Source organism: Glycine soja, chromosome 9 (genome assembly GCF_004193775.1).
Source record: "Glycine soja cultivar W05 chromosome 9, ASM419377v2, whole genome shotgun sequence".
In the NCBI taxonomy this organism is placed as follows: Eukaryota; Viridiplantae; Streptophyta; class Magnoliopsida; order Fabales; family Fabaceae; genus Glycine; species Glycine soja.
In genome coordinates, this window is record NC_041010.1 from 30,680,280 (window position 1) to 30,701,125 (window position 20,846).

A 20,846-nucleotide genomic window follows, 5' to 3' on the forward strand; every position below is an offset into this window, starting at 1 on the left:
AGGCGAGGATTGGGCCTGTAGGTGTGTGGTTGCGTGGGTCCAAAAGGAAGTGGAGATTGGGCCTGTTGTGGGTTTTCCGAAGGCTATTGCTATTTCCATTTCCCTTATTTACTAATGCACTCTCCTTTCATTTTTCTTAATCCAAAATTACCCTGAGAATATACTCCCCTTTCCCTTTGTCAATTAGGCGAGTCTCTCTGCAACTGCAGATTGCACAGCAGCACTGAGACAGAGTTGCAAAAGCCTCCATCGTCCAAATACAAAGAACTAGATGGCTTGTTGGGTGCTCAAATATACAAGAAACACCAATGTGTGTGGCTTGGAACCCTTAACACAAAAAAGAGATTGAGATGGCTTAGGACATTGCCGTGAAGCACTTCTAGGTCAAGGAATATCAATTTCCTTTTGATAAATATGGTTTCCAACAATTTTGAAAGTGCGGTCGTAATGAGATGAAAAATCACAAACCCTTTTTTATGACTAGAAAAATACAGTCTTGTTCCTCACTATCAATAAGCAATTTCTAAATTGGCATTTTATTGTCCCACTTAATTCCCCTCTCCCTATCCTTCTCCTCTCTCTATTTGGTCACTCTCTTTTTGGTTGTCATTGTGGTCAATTGCCATATTTGGCATTGAACAAGAGTATTGCCAAAATACCCCGACTGAGGAGCTTCAAAACATGGTTCTTATGAAACAAAATACTACATGTCGAAGAATATACCCACTAATTCCAGTAAATAGAAGTGCAAAGCTTATAAAGAGTACAGAAAGGGGAATGTAATTTTCTGGATAATTTTGGAAAATAAAATTGAAAAGGGAGGACATTATATAGGAAGAGTGGAAATAATAATTGCCTTTCCGAAAAGCAGATGAAAATCTTGAAATTGAGCCATTATCAACATATGGTTTGTTCTTTGTCATCATATTATTGGTACCGAATATTTGTTAATTTTGTTGATGATTCATCTTTGTCTTTTTGAGAACTTAACTAACCACCTTTATTAGAATTTTCTCTTTCCAATCATATTTTTTTTCATAAATAAGACTTGAATTTAAAACCTTACAAAAGGATCGAATTAAATATCACTCGAACCAACGACTTATTAGTGTATTAGCTCAATGATTTGATTGTATGCTAAACAGAAATAAAATGAATTAAAATAAAATAAATAAAGGCAAGATGAAATTGAGAGTTTAGAACTATATGCTAAGTTCCATAGATAATTGTTGAGAATAAATTTATATGTCCACGATCCAAGTCATCATGTAATCAATTCTAGTTTTAATAATAAAATATTATTTTGTTTTCATTGTCATATTTCACTATTTGATTGAATAATTTTGATGATATCTTTTATTAAAATTAAAAACTCGTTATCATAATGGAGATTATGAGAAATATTTTTTTTATAATTTTAATCTAAATTATTTTTGACCATAGAATTATTATAAATAAGACACCAATAATCTGGATAGATTAAAATATACGTGATAGTATTTAATTATTGAATAAATATTAATAGATCTCATTTATTAATTTACATATATATATGAATTACATGTGAATGTGATCATTGAACTTACATATATATATGAATTACATGTGAATGTGATCATTGAACTGACTCAATTGAAATTTTCTAATGATTAAATTTACCATAAAATGTCAATAAAAAATTCTCAAGAAGAGGTTTAATAGTTTTCTTTAACCTAAAATTATCATACTAACTAATAGGTTATTTGTTATGTTTTAGTTTCAAACACTTAATACTTAAGAGCATTTGTTGAATAAATATTAAATATAATTAAATACATGTTAAATTAATGATTGATCAAGAAATCAAAACTATTATAAGTGGATTAAGATTTGTGCTTTATATTCAATTCACTTATTAAATTTGAACTAAGTATTAAGGAACTGTATTAATGAGTAGTTCCTTGGAAGCTCTATCAAGTATTTAATCGAGTTTCTCAAAATCTCCGTCAAAACTAGTATAAAAGGTTTTGTAGTTACTTTGCAAAACATTGTGACATACACTTTAAAATGTAGATGGAGTTAGTGTGGTAAGATCTTGAAAAGTAAGAACAAGATAAAAGTTATGTGAATCTATGATTAAAGTCCTACCTACATTAAGAACGTTATGCGTTTCATCTTTTTATTGGAATTTATTATTTTTCTTGAATTTACTTTTTTCTATTAAAAGAATAATATAAGTTAAAGGGTCTTCTTCTATTTATACTATGTTTTATCTTTTAGTAAAAGTTTGGTGACAAAATTTAACAAATGAGTAAGTTACCATGAAACTTGTTATAAGCAATAATTTATTCATTATTTAATTTAATAATCATTCATGATAGTAATATTTTGTTTATGCTCTAACATCATTTTGATTTTATTTCAACTGACTTGCTTTCTTTTTTTGATATGTAGGAATGAAATATATATAGTAAGAGATTTATAACAACTCACCCACTATATTTAATGAATTAAGTCATACTCTCTTAGTAATTGATCTTGATTTCAATGTTTTGTTGATACTTAAGGTTATGTCATTAACAAATAGCTACAATTATTCTCTATTATTCTCTATGCTTAAAACTAATTCTTTTTTTTTTCATTAGAATATTTTATTTTAAATTAAATTAAACTTATTTCCACCTTTTTTTTTAATGAAAACTTAGTTATTTTTGAACGGGTATAATTGATGTAGTGCATCCTTGTGAGAGAATGTAGTGACATTTGCCTTTCATAAGAAAGGTCTTGTTGCGAAAAATGTGTGGACATTTAAACCCAAGTACTTCACAAGTTCACAGCATTAACAAGCCATTTGAAAACTTATTTAAGCGTGTTTTGTAATTGTAAAATTGTTTTTTTTTATCTTAATTGTTTTCTAAAACTTGCACACAAGAACATTGTTCGGTATCCCGCCAAGTTCATATCGCATTGAATTACACATTAAATGGAGAGGATCTCACTTTACATGACTTTATAAGACCACTTCAAACTCCAACGCTAGGTCTCCCCATAATTAAATTCCCCCTTTATACATTACAAAATTTATTAATTATAATTTTTTATAAACATTGAAATGTTATTAAAAGATTATAATCTATTTTTTTAAAAAAATATAATTTAACAATAAATTTGTTTGTCCAGGTAACGTATGTTTGATGGGAGAATCAGAAGTTCCATGTGGAACATTCATCACATGGACTTTGTTTTAGTGTACGACAAACCAAGAGAGAAAATGAAGCCCTCTTACAATAACCACATGAGGGTTTGGTAGGTTCACCAACCATATTACTTATGCACCCAACGTTAAAACAAAATTTCAAAAATGCCCTTAAAGATTTTTTGTTTTACGGATTACATAATTCGTATACCTCATATGGATTACGCGATTCATGAGTCATACGGATTACGTAATTTGTATGAGTCATATGGATTACGTAATCCGTACGAGTTAACTCATATGGATTACGTGATTTATAAGTGTTTTTTTTTCAAAAATATATTTTTTTAATTTATTTATAAGTTAATTTTTTTAATAGTAAATATTTTTTATTTATAAAAAATATACAGATTAAACAATTCTTACATGATTCGTTAGTGTTTTTTTTAATTTTTTCCAAAAGTATATATTTTTAATTTATTAATAAATTAATTTTTTTAATAGTAAATATTTTTTATTTATAAAAAACATACAGATTAAATAATTCGTATGAGTTATATCAAAATTAATTGTTATAAAATTTATTGTTTAAATTTATATGCACTTAAATATATATTAAAAATTTTAATATTATATATAACAACATTATTTATTTTATAATATAATTAGTCTATTAACTCAGTTGGTTAGAACGTTATACTAATAATCTGAAAGAGTCGCATGCAACAACAAAACTCACATTAGATAAAGAGGGGCGGGGGGTTGGTAATTTTTGCAACAGAAGAGTTGATCTGGTTGAAGAGCCAACATAAGGTTTGAAAATAGATTTATTTTAAACTGGTTAACCCCAAGAGAACAACATCTGACATTGCACCCATGTTGGGTATCAAAACGTTGTCGTCTTTTTTAGATAGTGCATCTAGGTCTACGTTGAAGTGTGGGCCATTGTTGCCTTGTTTTCCAACATGACAATGTAGGTTAAAATGAACATGTTCGGGTTGGTGTTGCTTCGCTCTACTTGCTTTCTCATGGCATTACTTTTGCAACTCTTACATTTTTAATAGTTTTTATAAAATAATGGTGCTTAGACTCTTAGTCACAAACCAATTCAGTATGGATATGAATTTCTTGTAATGAGAGACTGTTTCAAATTGTAATGTTGTGGATATCTTACTCTAAAGGTGATAGAGATTTTGCATATGTATGTGTTTAGGTATTTATTTACCTTGGATATGGATTGCCTTTGATAGGTTTTTCTCCATAATTTTGCCATGCCCACAAGTTCGTGACTAAGGTTGTTTCCGGTTACATGGCACATCTTTTTCTTCTCTTGGCTTTTTTTATAGATAATTTTTTTTTATTAAAATGTATTTGTTTTATGTACGTGAAGAAGTTGAAGTTTTTATGCTTTGGTATATATATAAAAAAAAGAGTTCGTGTTTTTAATGATGCTTACACCTGATTATCATTTTGCAATGTCACATTTTAGTTTAAGACTTAACTACTATTTTATTCCCTAAATGGGATATATTTTTTTAGTCCCTAAATTTTGGGGTATGTTTTTTTAGCCCATAAATTTTAAAAAATTGTTTTTTTAATCCCTAACATAATAAATTGATACTTTATGATGTATTTTAAACAGTGTGACAGATCCTTTTAGCACTTTGTGATAGTTTTCAAATACAAATTCAAGTGATTAAAAAATAATTTAATTTAATACAATTAAAAATCATCATAAAGTATTAATTTATTATATTAGGACAAAAAAATATACTTTTCAAAATTTAAGAACTAAAAAAAGTATTTTTAAATTTTAGGAACTAAAAAAATACATATCCCAAATTTAGAGACTAAAACAGTAATTAAGCAAGGATCACATCATCACTTGAAAAACTTAGACCAATGACATATAAAAAAATAAAAATAATTGAAAAATGTCATATAGTCAAATAAAATAAATTTAGATAATAAACTGAAAATAAAATATATTAAAGGTATGAAAAAATATTTAAGTTTTAAATTAATCTTATTTTCAATCCCTTTTTATCCGAACTTAGTAATTATAAAGTTAGTGAATATTTTTTAGCAATGGTGATAAAAAAGTTTAATTAGTTGTTTTGAAAAGATATTAATTAACGTGAAATAGTCGAGTGTTTCTAGTTTATAATTGATGTAGTGCATCCTCGTGGAAGGATATAGTGACGTTTGCATTTCTTAAGTGCAAGTACTAGTAGATCACAACATGAGGCAAATTTCCCCAGAAGGGGTGCCTTTACAAATTATTTCCCCAAAAGGGGTCGTTTTCAAAAATTTAACGTGGGGGGGTTCTTTTATACGTAATCTGCATGGGCTATTCTGCAAATCGCCACATGCAATGGCGACTTTGCTCCCACGTGGCCTGCAAATCGCCATTGGTATTGGCAATTCCACCAGCTTTGCAAATCGCCAGTGTCTTTGGCGAGTCCATCGTTGCTTTGGGAAAACGCTAGTTTGACTAGCGGGTTGGGTTCAGACCTAGCTTAGGGTAGCGGTGCAGCTACGGTGGTGCTGCAGGGTGGTGCAGGAAGCGCAGAAGGCCAAATCGCAAGTAAGGGTGGCGATTTGGCTATTCAAAATTTTTTTTATAAAGCAATGCAGGAGCAGGTGCCTTCGTTTTTCTTCACTGCACTGCATTGCTTCTTGCTTGTGTTGCCATTGTTCTTTGCTTCCAGTGAACCATATTGCTACGTTTGTATTATTGGTAAGTATGGTTTTAACTGATTTTTTTTTTTTTTGTGATATATGTTTAAGTATAATTGATAAATTTTTTGTATATTGTAGGTGAAGTTTTTGTTCTTGTTTGGCCTACACTTTTTGGTTGCTTGTCAAAAAACATATTTGAGGTAAGTTAATTTATTTTTATGTTGTTTTGTATATACTTTTATGTTATATACATATATGTTCAATTAATTGTAGTTGAGATATTAATGTCATTTAGGTTAGATTTTTGTAAGTTGTAAGTTATTAGCTGTGTTAGGTTAGTTTTAGTTAATTTATATATATTAGGTTAGTTTTAGTTAATTTATAAATATTAATTTAAGAATATTAGTTAGGTTAATATACATATGTTAAGTTAGTATTAATTGTGCTTTAGGTTAGTTTAGGTTAGTTTTTGATAATATTATTTTGTTTAGATTTTATAAATTAGTATGGTATTATTTGTCTTATATATGTGTAGATTTTGGTTAGTATATATATAGTACGTTTGTTTAGTTTAGGTGATAATAAAATTATTTGTGTTATACATACGTTGTAGTTAATTTGTTAATATGAATTGGTTTAAGTTTTTTTAATTGATATGTTATTATTATTTGATTTAGATTTTTTACATTTGTATGATATTATTTAGGTTTATATTTTTTAATTTTTCTTGGAATATATTATATGTTGTTAATAATATATATATATATATATATATATATATATATATATATATATATATATTGTTTAAAGTTTTGTTTCCATTGTATTTTTTGGAATTTTTTAAATTTATTTGTCTAATATATGTAATTTAATTTTAATTTTATTAATCGGAAAATAAATTGGTAATTTATTTAAATTTATGTATGTATTTAAATTTTTAATTTTTTTATTTGTATAGTATTTTAGTAATTTTTGAAATTATTTTAATTTATTTGTGTAATATATGTAATTTAATTTTAATTTTATTAATCGGAAAAGAAATTGGTAATTTATTTAAATTTATGTATGTATTTAAATTTTTAATTTTTTTATTTGTATAGTATTTTAGTTAGTATTTAATTATTTTTATGTAATTTAATTTATAATTTTTTTAGAATGTTAATGTTATTCAGTTTAAAGATTTTTAATTTTGTATTGTATTTTGTTATTCAAATTTATGTATTTTGTTATTTAGTGACATTTTAATTAATTTGTTGTAAGTCGAATAAATTTTTTTGTTGTTAAATTTTTGTTGTCAATTTTTTTTAATATATTTTTTTTACAGTATCGATGGCATCTTCATCGTCGTCTTCATCAGGCATACAAATTAAGTCTGGTCCAATAGAAGGAGACGTTTTATGGATGCAACCCAAACATGTTTCAGAACATGTTTGGAATGGGGAACCAGACAGAAAATTGCATATTCGACGAGCGGTCCCCATTTATCAAGGTCAAGAAGAGATACCAGAGGAAATTATTCCTCTGCTTCGACAATCTGGCTTTTACTGGATAATGAAGATGGGCTACCTCAAAATAAATTCGTCATTAATTACTGCCTTAATTGAAAGATGGAGGCCCGAGACCCATACATTTCACATGAGATGCGGAGAGTGTACGATTACTCTTCAAGACGTCTCTGTATTATTAGGTCTGCCTGTTGATGGGGCACCATTAATTGGTCAGACTAATCTTGATTGGGGCGAATTGTGTGAAGAATTGTTGGGCGTCAGACCACAGGAGGGTGAACTACAAGGCAGTGTGGTAAAATTAAGTTGGCTCGCTCACCATTTTTCAGAAATAAATATCCATGATGGTAACGTAGAATATCTACAAAGATTTACCCGTGCATGGATCCTCAGATTCATAGGAGGTGTTCTATTTGTTGATAAAAGCAGCAGTAAAGTTTCCCTAAGGTACCTTCAATTTTTACGGGACTTTGAACAGTGCCGCACGTATGCATGGGGACCTGCCGTGCTTGCTTATTTATATAGAGAGATGTGCAGCGCCACCGATTACAAAATTAAATCAATCGGAGGTATGTGCATCTTAATCCAAATGTGGGCAATTAAATCTGAATCAAGTTTCTCGTGATCTTGGGTCATGGTCATATTGAGACAAGTGTGTGGTCCACCCCATTGAGTGACTTTCCATGAATCAGTCTTTTTAGATAGAATTGCCCTCATGTAGAAAGGGCAAGGACAATCTGCATTTCTATTCAAGCAACAAACCACATACTTGTCCCATTTGGTTTCAACCACTTTGAAACTTTGATGCACCCTCATAACATATTGTTTGACCGCATTCTTCACCGCATCTTTACTATCAAATTCCATGCCAACATATAATTCTTGGCCAACATTAAAAGTGGATGGCATCTCCAAACCACAAATGTCCTCCTCATCAGGATGGCTCCAGTTGATATTATTATAATGCAAAGCATCATTCCAAAATGGATTCTGAATTCCTTGTACACCTTATAGTCCAAAAAAAATTCAAATCATACTTATTTGGCATTAAATACAATTGTCGTGAAATAATAAATATATTGACTGAAGTATTTTTTAAGACAAAATCATACCTTCTGCTGGGTGAACAATTCTTACTGGTGGAATCATCTCGGGGACTTCATTGTCTGTATCTGATATACCGTCAACACTGTCATCTTCGTCTAACGAATCTTCAACGTATGAGTTAGACACAAGATAATCATCGTCATCATGATCATCATCTTCGTCAAGATTTAAATTGCTTATATTTGTTGGCGGTTGTGTGTCATCATTAGATACATAATTTCCACATGATGTAAGAGAATTTGCAGAATGAAACATTGAACCACCAGCCACATCCTTTTCTATGTACAATTCTAGAACTGACATTTCTTGTTGTTGTTTAAAACTTTCCAGCATCGTTTCAACGTCTTCGTCATCGCAAATTTGCAAGGCAATATATTTTCCTGACACTAAAAATCTACAACTAATAGCAGAAATAATTTCATTATTTTCTAACTTTACCTTGTCTCCAATTTTTTTCTTCAAAGCATTGAAACTAATTCCACGTTTAATCTGAATCGCTTTTTTACTGCCTTCAAATATTACACCATCATTATCTTCATATACCCTTCCATTGAAATACAACACGGTTATAACCGAATTCATCGTGTACCTACAAAAACAATATTTTAATTAATTATTCATAATAAATTCAAAATAGTAAAATATAAATATAAGAAATAAAAAAATTATAATACTATATATTTTACTACAAACTAATAAATAAAGAAAAATTACTTAAAAAAAATTACTTCAAAGCTAAAATCTAGTTTTAATTAAAAATTACTTTAAAAAATTATAATACAAATTATTTTACTGCAAACTAACAAATAAAAAAAATTACTTAAAAAAAATTACTTGAAAGCTGAAATCTAGTTTTAATTAAAAATTACTTAAAAAAATTACGATACAAATTATTTTACTGCAAACTAAGAAATAAAAAGAATTCTTCAAAAAAAAATACTTTAAAGTTGAAATCTACTTTTAATTAAAAATTACTTAAAAAAATTACGATACAAATTATTTTACTGCAAACTAAGAAATAAAAAAAGAATTCTTCAAAAAAATTACTTTAAAGCTGAAATCTACTTTTTAATTAAAAATTACTTAAAAAAATTATCATACACATTATTTTATTGGAAACTAAGAAATAAAAAAAGTTACTTAAAAAAATTACTTGAAAGCTGAAATTTACTTTTAGTTAAAAATTACTTCAAAAAAATTATCATACAAATTATTTTACTTGAAACTAAGAAATAAAAAAAATTACTTAAAAAAATAACTTGAAAGCTGAAATCTAGTTTTAATTAAAAATTAATAAAAAAAATTATGATACAAATTATTTTACTGCAAACTAAAAAATAAAATAAATAACTTAAAAAAATTTCTTTAAAGCAAAAATCTACTTCTAATTAAAGATTACTTAATAAAAACTACAAAATAAAATATAAATCTAATTTAATTATAAAATTAATAAAAACTATACATTCAAACTGCTATAAATAATTACTTACATAAAATTATAACACAAATTATTAATTTCGAAAATGAAACATATTATTTTGACTTTCAAAAAATGAACGTGTTATCAATTATAATTTTTTGTATATATATATATAAGAACATGTCATTTTTACTTTCAAAAATGGAACATATTATTTTTTAACTAATAATATAAATAATTTACACCGATCATGTTTTCATATTTATTTTATTAAAAAAACTTTAGTAACCTATAAATAAAGTAGTATGTTTAAATTTAACATAATTTCAAAATGCACGTTTTTATTCTAGTCAGACATAACCTATATTAATGATACTAAAATTTGTTGTATGGTAAGTATTATTGTTTTCTTTTTTCCTCCTTGTAAATAACACAATAAATGAATTTATTATGAAAATTTTAAAATAATGCAAACCAAACATGAATAGTAACTGTGTCAAGTTGAGCGCAAAATAAAACAAGGGCATCTCCAAGTTATGCACATAAATCCCTAAACACTCATAGTTTTGGAAAAAAAAATTATAACACAAATTATAGCCTCATTCAAATATTTAAAATTAAACAAGCAAATACAAAATTTTATACAGAATTCCTAAACACTCACAATTTAAAAAACTAAAATCTCAATACACAGCAACCTTGAGATGAATTTCACGTATATAAAACCCTTAAATTTAAGTACACAGCAACGTTGAAGAAGCAAATAAGTGCAATTCCAAAACAATCACAATTTTAAAAACTGAGATGTGGGCACGCAGCAACGTTGAGATGAATGATGAATTCAGGGTATATATAGGCCCTAAATCGCCACCAGGAGTGGCTAATTGTTGTGCCCTAACTCGCTGGTGGAAATTGCAACTCCCTTACCTGAAAAACGTGCCTACCGGAAAAGCTGCCTCCCTCTGAAAAGTGAAACTGAAACCTGCAAAAGCAAAACCACCAGTCAAACTGGCGGTTTACTTACCTGTGACCGGACTCGCCAAAGACACTGGCGATTTGCAAAGCTGGTGGAATTGCCAATACCAATGGCGATTTGCAGGCCACGTGGGACTCACAGAGCAAAGTCGCCATTGCATGTGGCGATTTGCAGAATATCCCATGCAGATTACGTATAAAAGAACCCCCCCACGTTAAATTTTTGAAAACGACCCCTTTTGGGGAAATAATTTGTAAAGGCACCCCTTCTGGGGAAATTTGCCCACAACATGAACCATTTGAAAACTTCCCAACCTTGTTTTGTAACTGTACTATAAAATTTCTTTTTCTTTATATTGATCTAGGATTTAGAGGTGATTAGCTAGAGCATAAGAGTGTGATCTATTCCTGTTTATAGCTAGGTCTTGTGTGTTTTATATAGATTTTCGAGGTCTGATATATATATATATATATATATATATATATATATATATATATATATATATATATATATATATATATATAACATTATTTTAATATGTTTCCTTTAAAGTATATAAGAAACATAGGCAAATAACCAAACAACTCAGTTGTTGAATTCAATTGCCAAAAACATAATTTTTTAGGCAAAAATACCAATTGGGTCCATTTTACAAATTATTTATCTAAATGGGTCGGTTTTAAAATTATTTATTTTGTGGGTCTGTTTTTTTATTACAAAGTATTTTTTCGTTTGCTGCGTTTACTGTAATAGCGACGTGACTAGGTGGTAGGGATGGTGGGACAGCGCGTCAAAGTGCTGTTGACGCTGGCGTTATTGGATTGGACTGCAAATGCGTTGGGTCGTGCTCTGCGTGCAGACACGTTGGCCCGCGCTCTTGGTGCAGGCGCCTTGGCTCGCGCCGTGGTTTGTAATTTTTTTTATTACTTTAAATTTATTTAATTTGTATAAATTGTTATATTTTATCATTTATAGGTTTTCTTTTTCTGCATGTAGGCATTTTGTTTACAACAAAATGTTATTCACTCTCAACAAGTTCATTTTCTTTATTCTTATATATTTTTCCTGTTAGTTTTATTTGTTTATCATTTTAATTATTTTTTATTAATTATCTAACAAATTGTTTATTTTTGTTTACAATTGTTCATTTATCTACTAAAAAATTCTACTTTTATTTTTTTAGTGGATTTGTTTGTAGAGGTAATTATTGTTACTTTTATAGTGTGTTAGATTTGTTTTTTATTTTATAATAATATAAAATTGTTAATTGTTGTTGAAGATAATTATAGATAATAATATTGTTATTTATCAGTTGTCATTTAAATATTATATTATTTTTTTTAATATTTAATGATATTAATTATGATTTATGTTATTTATGATTTGTCATTTAAATAGTTAGTATTGTGATTAATGTTAAAATAATTTCTTTAATATTTCTTATTTGTGTCTGTATTTTTTAAATATTTTTAATGATATTATTATTATTATTATTATTATTATTTATTTTTATAGTTTTTGTTTTATTATATTAGTATTTTTAAAAATATATTGGATATATTTTTATTGTCACATTTAATGAAATTACTCAAAATAAATTAACATCAACAAATTACTCAAAATAAATTAAGTTAAAAACAAATTACTACTTCGCACACTCATGATGCAAAACAATCGACATTTATTTTTAACGTCTATGTAAATTTTGGCTATTAAAAAAATATACCAACAACATAAATAATTATGAGCTTAACTAATAATAATAATAATAATATTAATATTAAAATACAACACAAAATAATTAAATATGTGGTGGACATAAAAAACTACTACAATAAATAATTATTGTCATCAACAAACAAATATAACATATATAAACACAACATAATTATAACCAAAAAATAAATTATTAAGTTACAAAAAATTACTATTTATCACACAAAAAATATAAACAAAATTACTATTTTATTTTATCGTCCGTGTCAATTTGTCTATGCACCTACAAAATATAATCATTATTATCATCAATAGAATAAATATTAAATAATACTATAATATATTGAAGATAAAAACATTTACTAGTTTTGAGCAAAAATTTTAACCGGTATAAAGCACTTCAACAATGATACATACAACATCAAGGAGTGAGACTGGGCTAAGCGTAAACCATTTCAACGATTTATGTGTGCAAATGGAAGGAAGGAGGAGGAGGGGTTTTATAGGGAAGCGTGGAAGGAAGCGCTTAACAGATGGCGGCTTTGGTCGCGCTTGGCAGACCAGGGCGTCTTGTCGCGCCTGCAGCAACGCCACTTCCTAAAGCGCCAGCGTCAGCAGCACTTCCAGTCCCTGCCCCACCGCTCCTGCCACCTAATCATGTCACGTGTCGTCATTACATTGAACACGGCTAACAATGAAACACTTTATTGTAAAAAAATAGACCCACAAAATAAATAAATTCAAAACACTCATTTAAATAAATAATTTGTAAAATGAACCCCAATTAATATTTTTGCCTGACTTTTTAAGATTACTTCAAACTCCAACGCCAAATCACCCATCAATCAGATTCCCCTTTTAAACTAGTTTGACAATTTGATCACATTACAAAAGTTTTAGATTTAAACAACTTGCATCACCCATTTTACATCATACAATGACCATTAAACAACCACACCTTCATGTATCACTCAGCCCCAATTAAATACTTGCCGAAAACAATACTAAATCCATGAATATAGATGTTTTCTTTTCCCACCTTAAATGGCTGACATTAATTTATTTGCTCAATAATTGAAATAATGAAAACACACAATAAAATATAGTTGACCAGGTCATCTTCCTAAGAATAAAAAAGGTTTGACCTTAGTGCCAACTACTAGTAGGGTACGAGACAAATTAAATACATAAAACAAATATAAGTAAAAATAAAATCAGGGTTTCTATCTCGTCATAAATGCATCACAGCCGGAGCCGGGAAGATTCTGAAACTTTCTTTACATACAGTCCACACATGAAACACCCCAGTTGTGTATTCGAAAATTTGTGTTTTCACATTCATATTTTAAGTTTTTCTTATAAAATAATTCTTACATTTTCTTTTATGCATAACTTTTTTTCTCTATTAAAAATATAAATATAGTATTAAATTAAATATTTTATTCATCAGTATCAATTATAAGAAAATACTATAAATAAAACTTACAACCTCTCAAACTTTATATTACATGCTTAATAAATTTGGTACGTTTTGGGGTTGTACTTGCTGCCATGTTGATAATGATGTATAGATTTCAAACATTGGCATACTCAACAAGACAACAATTACATAAGTGAACAAAATTTCTCTTTTTCAATAATAAATTTTTTAATAAACACTATTTTAGTAAAGAAAGATATACCGTATTAGAAATGAATTATAGATGACAATTTATATTTAGAAAAGAGAGCATTATCTCATTATTATAAGGTCGTACGAGAAAATAAAATAATTAAAAACTAAAACTATATTTATTTACATTTTTATAAAAGAAAATAAAACTATTACAAATTAGTAATTACAATCATCCAGAAGGTCGGCGAGTTTTGCGGGGTGAAGAGCCGAAGAATCTACACCGGGTCGAAATCGGACCGGGTCGACCCGGGATTGCTACTCAGATCAATTTAAAGCGTGGAAACGCCGTCGCGGTCAAAATTGGTCAACCCCAAGAAAATCGAGTCTGACATGGCACCTGTGTTGGGTATCAAAACGTCTTCGTCTTCTTCAGAGGGCACCTCAGGGTCAATATCCGTGTCCGGGCAATCGGGTTCGCCGGGTACGAGCGTTGCCTCGTTTTCCAGCGTGTCGGACCTTACCGACATGGGAGAAAGCTCAGAGTTTGAAGAGCATGCGTTTTCTATTATTACACAAGACACGGTTTCATGGGTTTCGGGTAAACGGGTGGTGGATAGTTTTGTTCTGGTGTTGCCGGCGAGGGAGTTCCGGTGAACGGGTTTCGCGTGTTTGTGGTCGCCGGTGTAGGTCACGATGAACGTGTTGGGTTCGCTGGTGCTTCGCTCTACTTGCTTTCTCGCAGCGCATCCTTTGCAGCTACTGCATCTGTAATAGTTCCTATAAAAAAATAACGGTTCTTAGACTCTTGGTCACAAACCGGTTCAGATATGGATCTGAATTTCTTGTGATGAGAGTGAGATTGAAAGTGTAATGTTGTGGATAACTGGATATGTTACTGAGAAGGTGATGAGAGAATGTTTTAATTTGCATGTGTAAGTGTTTGGTTATATGTATTTATTTACCTTGGATATGGAGAGCCTTTGATGGGTTTTTGTCCATATTTTCGCCATGCCCACAAGTCTGATGAGAGGTTTTGTGCGGTTACATGGCATACCATTTTCTTCTGCTGGCTCTTTCTGTAGAGAAAAATGGAAATTGATGTTAAATGTAGTGTTTTTATGTTATGGGGTTTTATGCATGGGAAAAAGTTTGACTTTTGGTTTTGTTAATGTAATGAGATTGAGTAAAGTGTGTTTGTAAATGGGAATTGAAGTGATTATTTACCTTTTTCTTGATCTGGGTGTTTGTGGTTGTGTGGTTGGTGAAAGGATGTGACTTGTTTGTGGTGCTTGAAGGGGTGGTTGGTTTTGCTGTGGTTGCTGTTGTTCTGGGGTTTGGAGTTGCTGTTGTTGGAACCTGTCAAAACCAGTAGTGGAGGGTGTTCCAATGAAGGTGTGATTTGTGGGAGCAGGAACGAGATGGTGGTGGAGACTTTGCTGTATCTGCTGTTGTCCAATGAATCCCGCAACTTCAGAAAACGTGGAATTGGGATTGATGCCAAGGCCACTAGTGCTAGTGCTAGTGCTAGTGCTAGTAATGGTGTTGGTGGGGTTGAAGTTTATTAACAATTGTTGGTGTTGAAGCTCTTGGAACCCATTGGTTGTTGGTTGCACCAGATTGGGAAAAGAGAATGAGCCATTTTCTTGGCTCAAACCCGAGCAAGAGGTAGTGTTGGGGGTGGTGGTGGTGGTAGTGGTGGGTGGGGTTTCTGTGTTTGTGGTGGCAGTAAATGTAGCAGCTTTGCAACTTCTAACGATGGCAAAGAGATCCCAATCCTCATGAGTCATTTTTGAGAGAGAAGAATTGGTTTGTGGGTATATAACTATATATCTAGAAATTCCTGCAGAAAAATAAATCTCAGTTGTGTTTGGTGTTTCTGTTTCTGTTATGCCCAATGGAGACAACTGGGAGAGAGCAAATTAAGACTGAAACAGAGGGTGAAATTAGAGGCACAAAGAATGGCGCTGACTTTTTTGATGAACCAAAAAAACTTGTTAGAGTGAAAAGAGAGACAGAGAAGGATGTTGTGGTGGAGCATTGCCTCGGTTGGGTAATTCTTAATTATTTATACTGGGAAAAATGGGCTTCGATAGGGAAAGAAAAAAAAAATGTATTTTCATATATATTTAATTCCCCTCTTGGATTTAGGAGTTGTTTATGTGAGAGATTTTAATATTTTCACACTAAAAATGCACAAAAGAACTTTGGTTGCCCTTTTCATTGACTTTGGTATAATGTCAAAGGGGACCCAACCTAAGGTTGCAGCAACGTGATAAGGACGATGATTCCGATGATTTAGATGCCTATGTTGTGTTTACTGTTTAGCCCCCAAACGCATGTTACCTGAACCATACTCGTGTTCTGATTGGATAGTGCACGTAATCGAGGAAACGTTACTAGCAGTAGCGCTCTTTGAAAATTGCTCAGCAAAAGAAAATCTGAGTCCACTGCCACTGACTCACTGGCCACTGCCATATTTCTGCATTGTTACCCTAAAAACTGGGGCAGTGGGGCGCGCTCTACTCCCTATGCTGCCTTCGTGTTTTATGAAATAATAAAAAGTTACTAACCCTTGTTATTTTCTTTCATTCAATTAAGTAATGTAAACATGAAATTCATTGGAAAAAAATATAACTTTAGTACCTTAATTTTAAAATAGTAACATTGAGTCTTCTTATATTTTAAATTTCATAATTTTAAATCCATATTTTGAAGTACAAATATTTGATCTTACAAGTATTATAAAATTCATAATTTTGATACTTTCATCAAATATAAAAAATGTTATTTGATAAAAAAAATGGATTTGATATAATCTAATTTTATAATATAATATGAAATAATTTATTTAATTTATATCATAATCAATATTGATCTATTATCAGTGAATTCAACACTTTTACTTTGAGAGAAAGATTAATTTTATAATATAAATATTTCTATTGATTTTAAAAAATAAAACGATTAAATATTTTTATTTTAAAATGGGAAAATCAAAATTGTGAATTTTGAAAAATAAAAAAATACGTTTAAGTCATTTCATTATATTTCTTTTACATCATAAATGAGATTATGTCTAAATATGGAAGAATCTTTAATTTCCCTTAAAGTGGTTATATGAATTTTAATTAGATTTGAATTAATGTAATAAAAAAATGTGTATTTAAGTTAGACTCAGGAAGAAAATTTATATTAAAATTTGCATTAGGGTTGAAAATTTTGATTTTGTATCATTGCCAAACAAATATGTTTACGAGTTCAATGACTTGTGAGGTAAACTAGTTTGAATTCATATACTTTGTAATTACTCAAAAAAATATACTTTGTAATTTTCTTTTATTAATTTTTAATTTTTAAGTCAGTCTCGGTAACAAATTTTATATTAAAATTTGCGTTAAGGTGGAAGATTTTAATTTTGTATCATTGCCAAACAATTACAAAAATGTTTGTAATTTACTTTGCAATTTTCTTCTATTAATCTTATCTTATAGTTGACTACGAGCCTTAAATAATTTGAGTAAGAGCGAGTAATTTGAACTCTCTTAATAATTCTTTGTTCCTATAAAATATGTCACTTAAGTAATTTTTTATTCCTATAAAATAAAATATTTTTATTTGTCCTTTAAAGTAACAAAATTAACTAATGGCATAACAATAATATTATTAATAATTCATTGACTTGTCATATCATTAAAGAGTTTGAAAAACAGTCACATATATTTTTTGTAAATTATATTTTTAAATCTCTCATTAAATTATATGAGAATTTAAAAATAATTTGCCTAAAAAAATAACATATATCAGACTCAATGAGTTGTGATGGATCCATAAAATTTATTTAGTGGAGAGCAAAATAGTGGTCTTTTACTCCTTAGTAGAACCCTAAAAAATACCCTCATTTCAGCTACTTTTTAATTTCTTTTACTAGCTAAAAAAACTTATTTAACTATTTTGTAAAATAAAAATTTAGTAACTTTTCAAATCGGTAAGACATTTTAATTAGCTTATAATTTTTTTTACTAACGAAAAACTTATTTAATTATTCGGTAAAATTTTTTTAGTAATTTCTTATAGCTTTTTGACGATTTGAACAGTTTTTCATCCTACAATCATCATAATAGTTATAGAAATTTTGCTTGATTGTTAACAATTTTTTCAAAAAGGTGTTGTCAACCGTATTTTTTAGGTGTCATATAAGAAGCTTCATATACATCTGGTTACACAAAATTGAATTCAGGTGTGATTTTTCCTTAATTTATTTAAGCTATATCTTTTATATTTAAAACATGTTTGCCAAATGAGGATAAAATGTACATTCTCAAAGAAGCGAGTTAAGTGTTTTTTAAGCCTTGAACTTTTTCTTAATTCCGGTGAGTTCCTGAGACTTAGTACACCTAATTTTTCTGTAACAAAAAAGAAATATTTTGTGTTTCCTTGCGATATATAATTAACACAGTAAAATTAAACAAAAAAGTTGATAATTGCCAAGACGTGCGGACTGACCCAATTATTTGATGATATTTTTTGAACAACCAAAAGAGATTTTTATTTAACCATTACCTGGTACCGGTGTTACCTAAGTCATATTACAACAACATATTACCAATAAACAATTTTAACCCCAAATTCTCTCCCAACCAACAAACTACAATATAACTCATTCTTAATAAATAAAACACGTGTACCCAATAGCTATCCCAACGAACCCAATCCTCCCTCCAGCTACTTAGTGCTAACCCGAAATTATATACAAGCTATACAACATATATGATGTTTATCCTACAAGTTGTAGCAATTACCAAGCCAACATCAAGAAGCCAGAGTTTGGATACAATAACTAAGATTCACGTACCAATCATAAAATGAGTAGGAAAAGTTCTTTAATTTCGCAAAAAGCCATAAACATGCTCTAAACTGTATTAATTCCATTGTTGCATCAAAATCCATTTGTTCCCCTTCAAAGACAATTTTATTTCTGTGACACCAATTGGACCAAGCCACTGCACACCAAACAGCTCTCCACACAATAGTTTTATTCCTTCCCAGCCATGCAAAAACAATTATACATAAAGAAATGTTCTTTGGGATCTCTGTGTTTAGCAATCTGAACCCCAATCCATTTGTAACAATTTTGCCAAATTTGATATTAGAACGGACAGTGAATATATTAAATGGCTGTTATCCTCCTATTTTCTAAGCAGAACGGACAAAGGTGGTGTTGCTCTTCCAACAAGATGTTCCTATATTGCAGATTTTTCGTAGTGGGTAATCTATCCTTTGCCAGTTTCCACACGAAGATAACCCCATTATGGGGGATGACAAGCTTTCAAAATAACCTATATAGAAAAGGACATCACGAGAATTTGTATTTCCAAATAGAAATAAATACGGATCTCTATTTGATGATATGCATCCTGACCTTTTCAAATCTGAAATATATGTGTCATGATTAATGTGAATCCTTTTGTACTCAGCTTCTTCACTATATATGGAGAAAACAGCTTTTTAAAATCTGTTTATTCTTAACACATAAGTATTATTTGACCTAACATAAATTTTGATGTTTTTATTTTGTCTTTTATGATCGTTAAATTAAAATGTTATATATCTTCCACTTTTTTTTTAAGGAATATATCTTCTACTTAGACCCAACAGTTTCTATAGTTTTAATTAATTAACCTATGCAGACTAAAAATTAAAACAGTTTTATAACGAGTAAAAACGTTATATATATATATATATATATATATATATATATATATATATATATATATATATATATATATATATATATATATATAGATTACGAATATTGTTATGCTTTTTTTTCGGTAACATTTGAAACACAATTCTATTTTAGAATCTTAATTAGTGGATAAAAAGGAAAATAGCTTTGAATTTGTGAAGACTAAAGAGTATTTATCTATTGGAGACCAATTCATGGCTGTCAATGACTACAACGTGCGTACTAAGATATAAACGACGACCTTTCCAAGTGTTCTGGTTGGAAAGAAAATAATACTGTTTTTAAAAGGAAAATCAAGCTAAATCTGGATAAGAATCATACTACTTAAGTGGCTTGTAATATACTTTTAACAAAAGAATAGAATCATTCTCATAAAATATTTTAATATTCATCGTGCATAGAATAAAGAAGTGAAACGGGAAAGGGTGGCGGGGGGGGATAGGGGAGGAATAGAAAGATCAATATACCTCCAGAAGCAAAAGGAGATACGCGTGCATAGTGTTACAAAATTTTAAAAAGAAGAGTATAGAAAAAGAAAACTTGCATAAGCAAAATATATATATATATTGATGTTTCATCCCAAAAAATGTTTGAAAAATAAATTTCTAATAACATCATAACAATTTTAATGATTTGTGTTTGTTAATTTAAAATGATTTCATCTTAAAATTTGATTTAGATTAATAGATATGTGTTTCTAAATTAAAAGGGCATTGAGTCCAAATCAATTCCAAAGTTAACTGAAGGAAGAAAGATTGTATAGTTAACTGTGTTTGGTTCAAGTTCGAGTATGTCCAATATATATATATATATATATATATGATTTACGGGACATGCAGAAAGTTCTTCATTGATAAAGGTAATGATTAAAAAAAGATAACAAGGACATGAAGCAGAGTTGGTA

The 20,846-nt window shown here is 29.2% G+C and overlaps 1 protein-coding gene across 1 annotated transcript; it reads right to left on the bottom strand.

Annotated features, from left to right (window-relative positions):
- Positions 1 to 14,317: 14,317 nt before the first annotated feature.
- LOC114367469 (probable WRKY transcription factor 27) lies at positions 14,318 to 16,244 on the bottom strand. The gene is made up of 3 exons (XM_028324657.1): positions 15,421 to 16,244; positions 15,159 to 15,272; positions 14,318 to 14,973 (listed from the first exon to the last, which is right to left on the bottom strand). The coding sequence occupies exons 1-3, from the start codon at positions 15,981 to 15,983 to the stop codon at positions 14,526 to 14,528; spliced, it is 1,125 nt and encodes a 374-aa protein (XP_028180458.1). The 5' UTR covers positions 15,984 to 16,244; the 3' UTR covers positions 14,318 to 14,525.
- Between the last annotated feature and the right edge of the window lie 4,602 nt (positions 16,245 to 20,846).